The sequence below is a fragment of the Pinus tabuliformis genome, chromosome 3_2 (genome assembly GCF_031772625.1).
Source record: "Pinus tabuliformis cultivar Carrire ecotype Pingquan chromosome 3_2, CPIR1, whole genome shotgun sequence".
Lineage (NCBI taxonomy): Eukaryota > Viridiplantae > Streptophyta > Pinopsida > Pinales > Pinaceae > Pinus > Pinus tabuliformis.
In genome coordinates, this window is record NC_142302.1 from 1,241,288,189 (window position 1) to 1,241,301,036 (window position 12,848).

A 12,848-nucleotide genomic window follows, 5' to 3' on the forward strand; every position below is an offset into this window, starting at 1 on the left:
GATTAGAAGAAACATGGGCCATTGTCGAAAACTACATCTTGATTTGAATGATTATGGAAAATAGATGTGAAGAAACCTTTGGAGCCAAGCTTAAGATCAATATGACCCTGTTTCCAAAGGGTATTGATCTAGGCTACTACATCGTACTCTGTTGGCTAGAGACACGAGAAATGTCCAATGATAACACGATCTTTCATAAATTGAACATATTCTCAAGTGTGTTTTGTTTTGATCTCATAAGTGGGCATGTTATCCATTTGAGGGATGCATTGTCCTAGTTGCCATGCATTGACATTTGCAAAGATGCCCACTGATTATTTGCATTTAGATCTTCAAGTTTGCCATTTGGATTGAGTTGAGCTAGGATGTTAGCAACAATGTCTTGATGGTGGGGAGATTCATTTGGGGCTAAATGTTAGCTGGAGTGACAAAGGGCTTAGTTGGCAAAAAATTATTTGTATGTGGGGGCTGTGGAGGGGTGGGGACTAGGGTTTGCGAATCCCCCCAATGGAGCAACCATGGTGGTGAACTAGGAGAATGACTATTGAAACCTAGAACATTCAAACCCTAGTTGCAGAGTCGATCTAACATCAAGAAAGTAGTCCAACAATTGATCCAAGTTATCATGCTAGTTATGCGGTTCATCATTGCTTTCTTCCCAATGTTCTTAACTTAATGAAAAATGTTATTTTTAAACATTACAAATAAAATTTTCAATACTCTAAATTTGTTCACTTTATAGTAGTGTTAACTTTGAAAATAAATAAAAACCTATACAAAATTTAATGCTTTATTACACCTTGTATAATAACAAGTGGTATTGCTTTGAATCAATTAAGTTAAGTCTAAGTGGCTAAAAAAATGTTGTTATCTTCCCTAAATACGATTCAATGCATATGACATGTTGAACTCATAATGAATAATCAATCTTTACAAACCAAAACATGTATATTCTTCCTATAAAATATAGAAGTATTTCTCCTATAAACTTACACAATATAATAAAAACTATTGGTATCATTCCTTTTACAAATGACCAAAAAAAAAAGTATAAAAAAAAACCGCATTACATTGCAAATACACTACAAATTACCAACATCATTCTTACAAGTGACTGTGTGGTTGAAACAAAACCTCGCCATACAAATAACATAGATACAAGCGTGAACGAATATAAATTCCTTCTGTGAAAGGAAATATGTTTCGCTTAATAGATTGGTTGTCTGTACCATCACAATACGTGTACAGTCTGAAGTCTAAGCAAATTTTAATAAGATATTTTATCATTTACTTTGTGTTGGGAGTAGCCTCTGACATACCAAACGCTATTTATCCTCCCCACTGGAATTGTCATGTCATTGTTCTGCGTCCATTTGGCAGCTAAACTTCACAGTCCTTGGATAATCCTGGTTCTAAGTATCATTTTGTGTTCATCGTAAATTTTAATGGACACATTGCAACGCCCAAAAGATTAGGAGGAATGAATTCTCGTATTTCAGTGAGTTGACATTTGTGACTCGGGTGAGAAACAATGAATTCCCGTCTTGACATTTGTGACTCGATGTGTTTGTTATGAGATTCGCCCAAATATCATTGGTGAAAGAACCCAATCCTCTACTTGTTTCTGTGTTTGCTTTCATGGACTAATTCTGAGCAAGCATCTCAGCTAATCTCCAAACAATGGAAGGAGGGTTAGCAACAGCAACTGGATGTTCAGAGATGAGACATGACCCAATTCTAGACAAATGGGTAATCATATCTCCTGCTAGAGGCAAACGCCCGACGGACTTCAAATCCAATACAGACCCAAGTAATACTCAATCTCAAGGGCCCTGTGCATTCTGTCTCAACCATGAGCATGAATGTGCCCCCGAAATCTTTAGAATCCCCGAGGGCACCTCAGCTTGGATGGTTAGAGTCATAAAAAACCTGTACCCGGCTCTCTCAATGGATCATGAATCCACCCAATTCTCTCATCGTTCTCCCAACCAACTTCATACTACCCTTACAGGATTCGGCTCTCATGATGTAGTTATCGAGACTCCTGAACATTCTATGACTTTGGCAAACATGCCTGAATCAAGTATACTTCGTGTTTTAATTGCATATAAAGTAAGAGTTCAACAGCTTGCAAGCAACGAGATTATTAAATACATCCAGGTAATTCTCTTCGAATTCATACAGTTCAACTGTTATTTAGGTTGTTTGTTTCTAGCACAAACCCGTCTAAACTTGGGTTTGATATGAAGCTTGAAGTTGATTTCCAATATTTGATACTCTATCTATTTGTGTGTGCAATTGAGACATGCATATTCGAGTTTCTCAATCTCACATATCAGAGTGGGGGTATAGAGGTAATGTCTATCTACCTTGCATACTATCTGCCTGGAACCTTGTGGTGACATGTATGGCAGGTGGGAACGATAGGGTTTTCAGGTTCTGGGAAAAAAACCTGTCACTTTAAAGTTCTTGAGCATACAGTTTTGGTGAGCAATAAGCACCGAGCAGTGCAACAATAAATCCAATATATTCTGAGATATACACAGTTTGAACTGAAATATTTTCGATCCATCTGTGTGTATCCCAACACATATTGCATTTATCAGGGCATATTGTTTGTGGACAGTGTCCATGGTAGACAGACATTGCAGTTATAGATGGGGTTGTGATAGTGTCTATTTTCAATGCATTCAATGCGCCTTTAGATTTAATTTACTGTTACAATATAGAAAAAAATGTATAAATGGTTTGGTGCTATTGTCTATATACAATATAATATTACAATGCATCAGATGCGCCCTCTAAATTTAAAGTACATTTACAGCATAGACAGAAAGAGTTGATTGATCACCACATTCTCATCCTGGCTGTAAAGTGCATACCCATCTGAAGCTGGGTCTGATATGCAGTTGGAGTCTGGAGATATCTCAAATTCTAATATTTAGCTTAACAACTTTGAGGTGCATATCAAGCCGAGTCTTAGATGAATCGTGCCGGTGTCCATATTCAATCAACCAATGCACCGCTACACATGCACATAGTGTTTATAGATCTCCCACCCCATTGAGAAGTACCTGCCTTCTGTCAGTGAAATACGTTTAAAATTAACCATTGTTCTAAAACAGGATTGCATGTATGGCAGGTTTTCAAAAATCACGGAGTCACAGCAGGAGCATCAATGAGGCATTCTCACAGTCAGATCATTGGCCTTCCCATTGTCCCTACTAATGTGGAATGCAGGCTTAATAATGCAAAGGAGTACTTTACCAGGACAGGAAAATGCAACCTCTGTGAGTGTTTGAGCAGGGAGATACAGTCCAGGTGCCGATTTATAGAAGAATCCGCACACTTCATTGCATTTGTTCCTTATGCAGCTTCACTTCCCTTTGAGACATGGATCGCTCCCAAGGAACACGCTTCTCATTACCAGGAGATAAAAGACGAACAGGTGAGCTTTCTTTTGCTTCACATACTTTTAAAGAATAAGCTGGTTCCAAGGTTTACAATGAATTTGTTTTGATTTTGAGATGCTGAAGCTTAGGGTTCAAATGTAACTCAGTACTCATTAGGCACTCACGTTCTTACCATAGCTTGAGAGGTCCACACCGTCGGCTTACAAAATTTTGATCATCACGGTCTCCACTTACAATTTTGCTCATAGCAGTTCTGGTGACTCGAGGCACGATCTCCCCAGCTTGTTCATGACTGGTGTAGATTGTCATGTGCTTTTAGGTTTGTACTGGGTTCCCATGTGATAGAGTATTCTGTTTTGTTAATATTGAGTATGGATGTGATTGACCTGTATAGACGGAAGTCATTGGAACAGTTACCCTTCAACAATTATACCAAATCCAAGATCTTGTGCAGTGTCAAGACAGTCACAATTGTTTATGTTGGTTGTGGGCTGCATTGCATAGCACATACTTCTTTTGGCTCGAGGAAAGGTTTCAACACTATCACGTTGCCAAAATTACTTTACATTTGCACTTGGCCTTATCCCTTGTTGAGACATATCTATTCGCTTGAACTTTAGGCAAGGGTCCACTTAGGTGTCCAACAGCAGCGTTGTAGTCTATTGCTGACATATCAATCCCTCGTTATAGGGAATTTCTCACCTTAGGCACATTGATAGAACATAAAACAATGCAAGAACAGATAGAGGGTGCAAATGTAACTACTCTGAAAGTGATTCCATTATCATTATATCCATCTATTCTATTCCTTGATGACACAGTATATCAAATCCATGTAACCCATTCAGCGCAACATGATATAACTGATAGTAAATAGATATGATTCGTATAAAATAGACACATAAACAAGCTTTTAAAGGGTGTCACCAATCAAAACCATATATATGAATCAAAACCATCAAAACCATATATATGAATCCGACAAAAGTTGAGCACCCCAATATTTGCTTAAAAACCAAACTATGCAAGACAATATATAGAGGCCGCATAGTGAAGCCCAACCCTACATACAAATTACCAGAAACTAGAGAAATTAGAACCACTAAAAAAACCAGCTATGTCCAACAGTGATCAACCCAACCCCGGGCCTTAGCCTTACAATTTACAGTCGTTTCCCTTAGGCGAGTTGCAAATCGGGACATTGTTTTGCTATTGGTTACCCAAGTGTGGACATCACTCTCTGCCACTTGTTCCGTTTTGACACACGCCACTTAAAGATCTTTCCAATAGGCCTTTCCACTTCTGCTCCTGTAACACCCCAAATTTGATCCACAAAATGTAATGTAATGTAATGCATATGTGTGAATTAGGCTATGAGTCGAATAGTATGGCCAAGGGCCAAGTAATGTAAATGATGTACATTAAAATTATTAATAAAAACACACCAGTAGTTACGAGACAAAGGGGACTAAAATGATGGGGGGCTATGACTCCATGAGAGATGATTGAGAGGGTGCTAAGAGGGCCCACCTGAAGGGGCTAAAGGTTGAAAGTAATATTTTTTATTGTAATCTGAAGTCCTATACATTAGCTTATTTAAAAGGCATAACAACCTTGGGATATGTGCCAAGGTAGTTAAGTGGAGCTCTTTGGTTGCCAAGTTAAAAACATCCATACTTATTCTTTGTTTTTGAGAAGCTGAGAATCATTTGGTCGATCATTCTCACCATCATTCTTACCATCATACTAGCCTGGTACAAGCTGCAAGAGGGAAAAAACTAAAAGAGTGAAGCCTGTAACTGAAGGTTGAGATTTAATGTATGTAATCCTGTGTAAAATTACCCATTGTGAACCCCTATAGATCCTATCCTTGAGATTTCCTAGCGAGTTTGTGCTAGAGCCTAGGAAAGAGGTGTGATAGTTTGAGGGATTGCATTGCAGAGAAGGGGATCCACTTCTCTAGGTTGTGCAGACCGAAAGGGAAAGAGAGTTAGTGATTTGGGATGGTTTTGTGAATGAATAGGCTGGGAAATTTGTGGGAATTTGGCTAAGAGAGTCTTTGTTTGTCCCTGCGGACTCATAGGCCTAGCTTGGGGGTGGCCTGTTGCAGAGAAAACTGGTGCAACAGTGCTTATGACTGGGAGGATCATCCCACTTCAGCAGCCAGGGTGTAATTTTTCATAAAAAGATAAGTATTCTAAGTATATGTGTTTATGCTGTAAATTATGTATATTTGTATGTTCAATTTGTTGTTATATCTCATGAATGGTTTGCATTTACAGTTCTGTATGTTATTAAAAGTAATGCACAAATTTGCATGTCATTTGTCTGCACATTTGTATCATATGACAAGGTGTAATTTATTTATGGTATCGGAGTGGTGAATCAATGGGTGAATTTAGAAAGAAATTGTTAAATTTCCCAATCCTAGCCATCTCAGCAACATTGGGGTGGTCAGGTACATTACAACTCCAGTCACTTTTCCCTTATTCTGCCTGCAACCTAGTTATCAAAATCCTCAAAATTGACATTCTCCCTTATCACATCCCCGAGATATGTGGTGCCACTTGCTAACAAGGTGCCACCAAATTCTTAACTCAAAATGAAGGAGCCAACAAACCTCGACTGCACATGTTGACTTTCCCTTGAGTCAACTCTGACCTACCTCCTCTTTCTTCTTGGTGTTGGAATTTGTGCCCTGCTATTTCCCTTCAAACAAAGGGGCTAACTTCGGAAGAACCTCTAGTGCCTAGGACTTGAATTCTTGAAAGGTTTGGATTTTAGGGAGCCATTTGGATGAAAGTAGGTGTCCTGACTACGAAGGCTTGTACCTTTCTTGATTTGGCTTGGTTGGTCTTTTCTGGTGCACTATAGTCCATTCAAGGTGAGTGAGAACATTTGGTTTTGAAATGCTTCATAATGCTCTGTTGTGGCTGGCCATAACCATCAAATTTGTCTGCACCTCTCAAGAGGCTTGGAATAGAGTGTGCAACTACTCATCAATGTTTCAGATTTCGCCGTGGAGTTCAGTCCATTGGTTGAGGTCGATTTTTTGATCAGCTTGTTGCTACCATTGTTGTTTCCAAATCTATAAGTCAAGTGCATGTTGCTCCTTGGTGTTGACAATTTCCAAACAGTTTTGGACGGTGGAATGAATAACATTAGTCTATTTTATCCCAAGTTGGGGTTGTGCTTTATGATGCTTGAGCTGAGTGACCAAGGGGTCTATTGGTCAAGCCATTGTTCAGTTCTCCACACCACAATAGAGAAGTATGGAATTTCCTTGTAGAGGTAAAGGGTCTCTCATCACTAGGCATATCTGTTGGAGAATCTAATTCCAACTACTTGTTAGGTGTCAAAACCGTCCCTCCAAGTGTCCTAGTTCAGTTTCACTTAGTCTAGTTTAAGTCGAGTTTCACTCCAGTCATTTATTACTGATGTTTCCAATGTAATCTTATTTAAGTGATTTGTAATACTGAGAAGAGTAGTCCTCTGCTCCACTTTTTGTTCACTTCAATTTTTGTCATGTTATTGGAGCTTAGCCTACGTGAGAGTCCTTGAGAGCAGCAGAAGAGAAGATAGGCTAGTTTGCATAAGACTCCCTGAGAGAGCAACAACGTGAGCAAAGAGAGAGAAGCAGAGAGAATAGGCGAGCCTGCATAAGACTTGAGAGAGCAGTTGAAGTTTGAAGAAGCCTGCGAAGAAGCAGCAGGAGAACGAAGAAGCCAGCTACGACTAAGCTTCTGAAGGCAAGGGTGAAACAGATTGAAGAAAGTTCAGCTCAAAGTCGGAATTTTTGTTTCTTTGTTTGTTTTGTTTTTGTTAATCAGAATTTTTGTGTGAGGGGTAGTTGTATTAACGCACCCTACAACCTTGAAGACGATGTTATTAACGCCCACACAAAGTACCAGAGTCGCGTTAGCGGTACTAACGCTCAACAACATTGGAAGAGCACGCGTTAGTTTCAATTACTTATAGCCTTTTTGCTCCAACGCTACCTCTGTTCATTACACAGAGCGTTAACAAAAGAGCAAAGAACGGAATCCGATTGGGAGCACAAGTCACCAAAACTCATTCGGAGCACAAAGTCGGAACAAAGTCGGAACAAAGTCAGTTTGCATAAAAAAGGTCAAGGCACAGTTTATTAGTAAGGAAGACACTTTTGTTTTAACAAATTTGTCTCGACGACTTTCTAAAAGAAAGGTTATTCATTTTGGTTAAAAAATTCTTATGTTATATTGTGAAAAAGGGAATTTAAAAAAAAGCGCTCGAATAATTCTTTTTTGAGAAAGGATCCAAAGGTATTAAAATTCTTAAAGGGCTTTGGCTTATGTGAGGAGTTTATGAGATTTTGCGAAGGAATGTTTATTTAAAAAAAAAAAACTAATTTTCATGTTTGAAAGTTTTTTTTTCAAAAAAAAAAAACATTTTCTTTAAAAAGACATTTGCAAGGTGTTCTAGAAGGGCATGTGAAAGCTTTTGTGAAAGGCCGCCCTTGTTAAAATCTGTAGACTTGTTTGTTTGTGGAAGTCAAGAAGCAGAGGCGTTTTTATTGTAGTTAGATGCAATGTCTACAATTTGTTTTGGTTGTTGAGTTGCACTGAGGCAACACTCAATAAATGGGAAAAGCCAAGAGGCTTCCCCTTATTTCAGAAGCCAAGACAGCCAAGGAAGCCTGGGATACCCTTGAGAGGAGTTTTGGTGTAAGGGGGAGCATTGAAGTTGAAGATGAACGTGGATCTATAGCAACAGATCTACATCGAGATGAAAAGTTTGTTGAATCCCACTGTGCTCAGTCACAAGTGGATGATGTCTGCGAAGAAGTGGATGATGTTGCGAAGAAGTCGCAGAAGCAAAACAAGAGCACATTGATGCTCATGAACTCCATTGTGCATAGCTACAAGTGGAGGGAAATTTGGTGATCCAACAACAAAGCTTGCTGATGAAAATTTGACGAATCCAGCAACAGAGCTTGCTGTTGAAATTTTGTTGAATCTAGCAACAGAGCTTGCTGATGACAATGGAACTGCTATTGGAGTAGTGAATGCGATGGTGAATCCAACAATTAATACTGCTGATGTAAAGTTTGATGAAGATTTATTAACTAATGATGAATGGTTGCAGGTGATGCAACAAAAACATCATATTGAGATGATGCTATTTGGTAACATGATCCCACTTGAATTTGAAAACCAAGTGGAAGACAATTTGTCCACAGAAGCACAGGTTAGTAAAGAAGCGAAAGATATAGAGACAAAGACAGAGATAGAGATAGAGGCAACAATAGAGAAGGAAGTGCAACCAGAGAAAGCTCTCATTGCAGAGCAGAAAAAACAGAACCAATGTGGTTCTGTAGATGTTTTTAAACTTACTATTGATTTCCAGTGTGCAGGTACACAAAATGATTTTGAAGAACAGTTAAATTTCCTTGAAGCATGGATTGCAACACCATGCCTTGAGAAAGTCTGCAGAGAAGCTGTAGAAATGAACCTTGAAGACAACTTGGATGATGAACAAATTAATGAAATTTTCAAGTATTGGAGTCTTGAAGAGATGAAATTGTATTATGGTCTTATGTTGCAGCAGATTGATGATGAAAAGTGCACTATAGAAGATAATATGTGGCAACAACCCACATACAAGTTGTTTTTTGAAGAAGTCTAGGATATGCTTAAACAGTCTGGAAGAATGGAAGACCTGCACCAACAAATGAAGAAACTGAGGTTTGAAGGATACAACAAAGAGAAAAAGTTGAAACAATTTAGAGGCTACAAAATCTGGAAGAAGAGAAGAAGAAAAGTAAATGTAGTTGAAGTCAATTTTTTTAAATTGTAAGCCTAGCTGAGACATAGACCAACAAGTATCTTAATTAAATTTTATGTGGTTGAAATTAAGGGGGAGTGTTGGAGAATCTAATTCCAACCACCTGTTAGGTGTCAAAACCGTCCCTCCAAGTGTCCTAGTTCAGTTTCACTTAGTCCAGTTTAAGTCGAGTTTCACTCCAGTCATTTATTACTGATGTTTCCAATGTAATCTTATTTAAGTGATTTGTAATACTGAGAAGAGTAGTCCTCTGCTCCACTTTTTGTTCACTTCAATTTTTGTCAATATCTTCTATCTCCAAATCATTAGCTTGGGCCACATTTACATGAAACATTGTCAGACTTCTTTGAACTCATTCAAAAGGGTTTGCTTTCTGACACAAAGTATTGCATTCTGTTAAAATTGGCAACTAGGGCCAAACTCCACATAGGTCATCTTATTTATGACAATTGATATTTTTCTTGGATTCCTCTCTGAGAGGTGTAGGATTGATCTAAAAATCATCCGATTCTGACATGTACAAACGAAGTTATGGATTTATTTTGATTATGGTCAAATTGTCAAGGTCGGCCAACAAATTTATTTAGGCTCAGAAGCCCAACAATCACGTCTTTCATCCTCAACGTTGCCTATAAATAGAAGGTGACTTAGCCTTATTTGGAGTCTGGACACACTCATCTTCATACTTCTCTCTCTCTCTCCTCATTGATTGGGTATGGATTTCTGGGCCTCTCTCTCCACACGTCCGAAATTTTAGGAGCGAAATTTCAGGAGGCCGAAATTTCAAGAGATCGAATTTCTGGATAGTTTGACCAAGCGTTGACCACCTTTGACTGCATTTTTGTTAGGTCTATCTTTGTTTGGGCAATGGGTAGGTTGCATTTCTGGGCACAGAAATCAAGGCTAAACGTTGACTGTTGACCAACGCTGACTGCAGCTAGGGTTGACTGTAGGTGGGCTATTTGACCAGACTTTGACTGGGCTGAATTTGACTGTTTTGAGGGCTGTTTTATCTTGCTGTTTGGAGGCCGAAGTTGATTGAAGTTGACCGATTTGCTGAGGGTCAAATATTCCCTGTTGACCAACATTGACTTTTCTGGTTAGGGCTCTTTTGCTGCTGTTATAAATGATCAAATTTGTAAATTGTACTATCTCTCTCTGCTGAACTATTGAAGACTAAAAGAAGATTTGATCAAGGGTTTCCCCACATTGGGGTTTGTCCCTGGCTGGTGCCACATCTTGTGTCCTCTTGTCTTGGCTTGTCTTTTACTGTTTATGTTTATGTTCTATCTTCATTTTACTATCATGTTGTTGTGATTGTTAATCTGAATATTGATACTGGGCTAATAAAGAAATTGAAGTAAAATTGCTCTAAAGCATAGAACATACCATTGTTGCATAAAATTAAACATGGCATTAGAGCAGAGGTGAAGACAAAGCCCAAGCAAGAGTGAAAGAGCAATCACCAAAGACAGTTGGACAAGGACAAAAGGTTCAATGGGTTCCTCATCCTACTCCCTGGCTGAAGACAAGGTCCATGATAAATCTGACTATCATGGATGGAAGATGTCTCTTGATTTGACATTGGAAGAAAAAGAAGTGATGGACTACGTGCAGGGTAAAATCCCTGAACCTCCTTCAAATGCACCGACTGCTGCGAAGACCAAGTACAATAGGGCTGAAGTCAAAGCAAAGAAGATTATCAGGGATTCCATTGACAAGCATTTGGTGACCTACATCTCTGAATTGAAGACCTCCAAGGAGATCTACGATAGGTAGGTTGGCATGTTCAAGGTTAGTAATGCTAATCAAATTCTATTTCTCAAGAATAAGTTGAAGGGTATTAAGAAGGGCAAGGCCGAGGATATTCAATCCTATTTCTTGAGGATTACTGAGATCAAGAATGATCTACTCTTGATTGGAGAAGTCATTCCCGACAGGGAACTTACTCTCACCACCCTTGAAGGACTTCCACTTGAGTGGTATGTATTTAGAACCACTGTCCTCAACAATGATCGAATTCTAGGGTTTGAAGAATTAATGTTGAGATGCATTCAAGAAGAAACAAGAATGGTGGAGCAAGAAATGCCTTCTAATAGAAGCAACCCCAATGCATTCTCCGCTCATGACAAAAGGAGAAATAATGCAGGGTCTAAAGGTCATTTCCATGGAAAGCGTGGTTCTAAGGGAGGAAGGAAGGGCAGGTGCTTTATTTGAAATAAGTTTGGCCACTATGCAAGGGAGTGTCCAAATAGAAGGGACACATCGCATGATGATGATCACAATCATTGCAGGGGCAACTTCAACAACAACGATCAAAGGAATGGCAGGTCCAATGGCAAAGGAAAAAGGAATGCGAGACATCAAGGAAATGGTTGACCCTCCAAGAAATCAAGGAACTCCAGGTATGAAGAATCAAATGTTGTTAACAATAAGCAAAAAGAGTACTATCTTATATTGGCCCTCTCCACTGCCTCTCCTCTGGACACTTTGGGAAATTAGCTGATTGATAGTAGTGCCTCAAGGCACTTCACTGGATATAAGGAAGCCCTCTCTAATCTGATAGAAAAGGAGACAAACTTGGAGATCATCCTTAGAGATGATGCCACCTATCCCATGAAGGGAGTAGGGAATGTTACCCTTCAATTGAATCAAGGTAACACTATTCATTTGCAAGAAGTAATATATGTACCTGATCTCAAGAAGAACCTGGTGTCCATTTCAACCATGGAGGACAAAGGATTCAAGGTGGCATTCATCGATGGAAAGGTACGTGTTTGGAAAAGAAATTTTAAAGATGCTTTTACTCTTGGGTTCAGGGTTGCACTTTGTTCAAGTTGGAGGAAGCCCATTGGGAGCCATGTCTTGCGACACATCTCTATAATTTGAATTATGGCACCGAAGGTTTGCCCATCTTCATTATAAGGCCCTACCCGATGTGAGACAGATGGTGACAGGTATGCCCAAGTTCAAAGTAGAGCATGAAGGTGTATGTCCGAGATGTGCTGAAGGAAAACTTACAAGGGGACCATTCCCCTCAAGTAATAGCAAGACCATAGATATATTGCAATTGATCCACTCCGACATATCTGGTATGAAGCCCGTAAACTTTTTGGGAGGATACTTATATTATCTCACATTTATGGATGATTATTCTCGCAAGACCTGGATCTACTTCTTGAAGAAGAAGGATGAAATGTTCACCTGGTTCCGACACTTCAAAGCCTTGATCGAAAACCAATCCGAGAAGAAAATCAAGATATTGAGGACTGATAATGGGACTGAGTACGAATCCAATGAATTCCAAGATTATTGTAGAGAAGATGGCATTAAGAGGGAGACTACAACGCCATACACTCTTGAGCAGAATGGTGTGGCTGAAAGGAAGAATTGCTCTATTGTAGAAGCAGTTCGTGCCATGCTTCATGATCAAGGCCTTCCGAAGTTCCTATGGGTTGAAGCTGCAAATACTGCCGTGTATGTTCAAAATCGATGCCCTCATCAAGCATTGGACTCCAAGACTCCCGAAGAAATGTTCACTGGTAAGAAACTCTATGTCTTTCATTTTAGAATTTTCGGAAGTCCCATATATTTTCATGCGCCGAAAGAGAA

At 39.2% G+C, this 12,848-nt stretch overlaps 1 protein-coding gene across 3 annotated transcripts in view; it reads left to right on the plus strand.

The window, feature by feature from the left end:
* Positions 1-1,287: 1,287 nt before the first annotated feature.
* Positions 1,288-12,848, plus strand: part of LOC149185226 (putative galactose-1-phosphate uridyltransferase) — a 109,548-nt gene continuing 97,987 nt past the window's right edge. The window contains exons 1-2 of one of the 3 annotated variants that reach the window (XM_089417835.1): positions 1,288-2,160; positions 3,143-3,448. In XM_089417835.1, the coding sequence (XP_089273961.1) occupies positions 1,681-2,160; positions 3,143-3,448 (786 nt within the window). In that variant the 5' untranslated portion in view covers positions 1,288-1,680. The remainder of the gene's footprint in view (positions 2,161-3,142; positions 3,449-12,848) is intronic. The other 2 variants (XM_089417836.1, XM_089417834.1) reach the window with 2 other exon arrangements.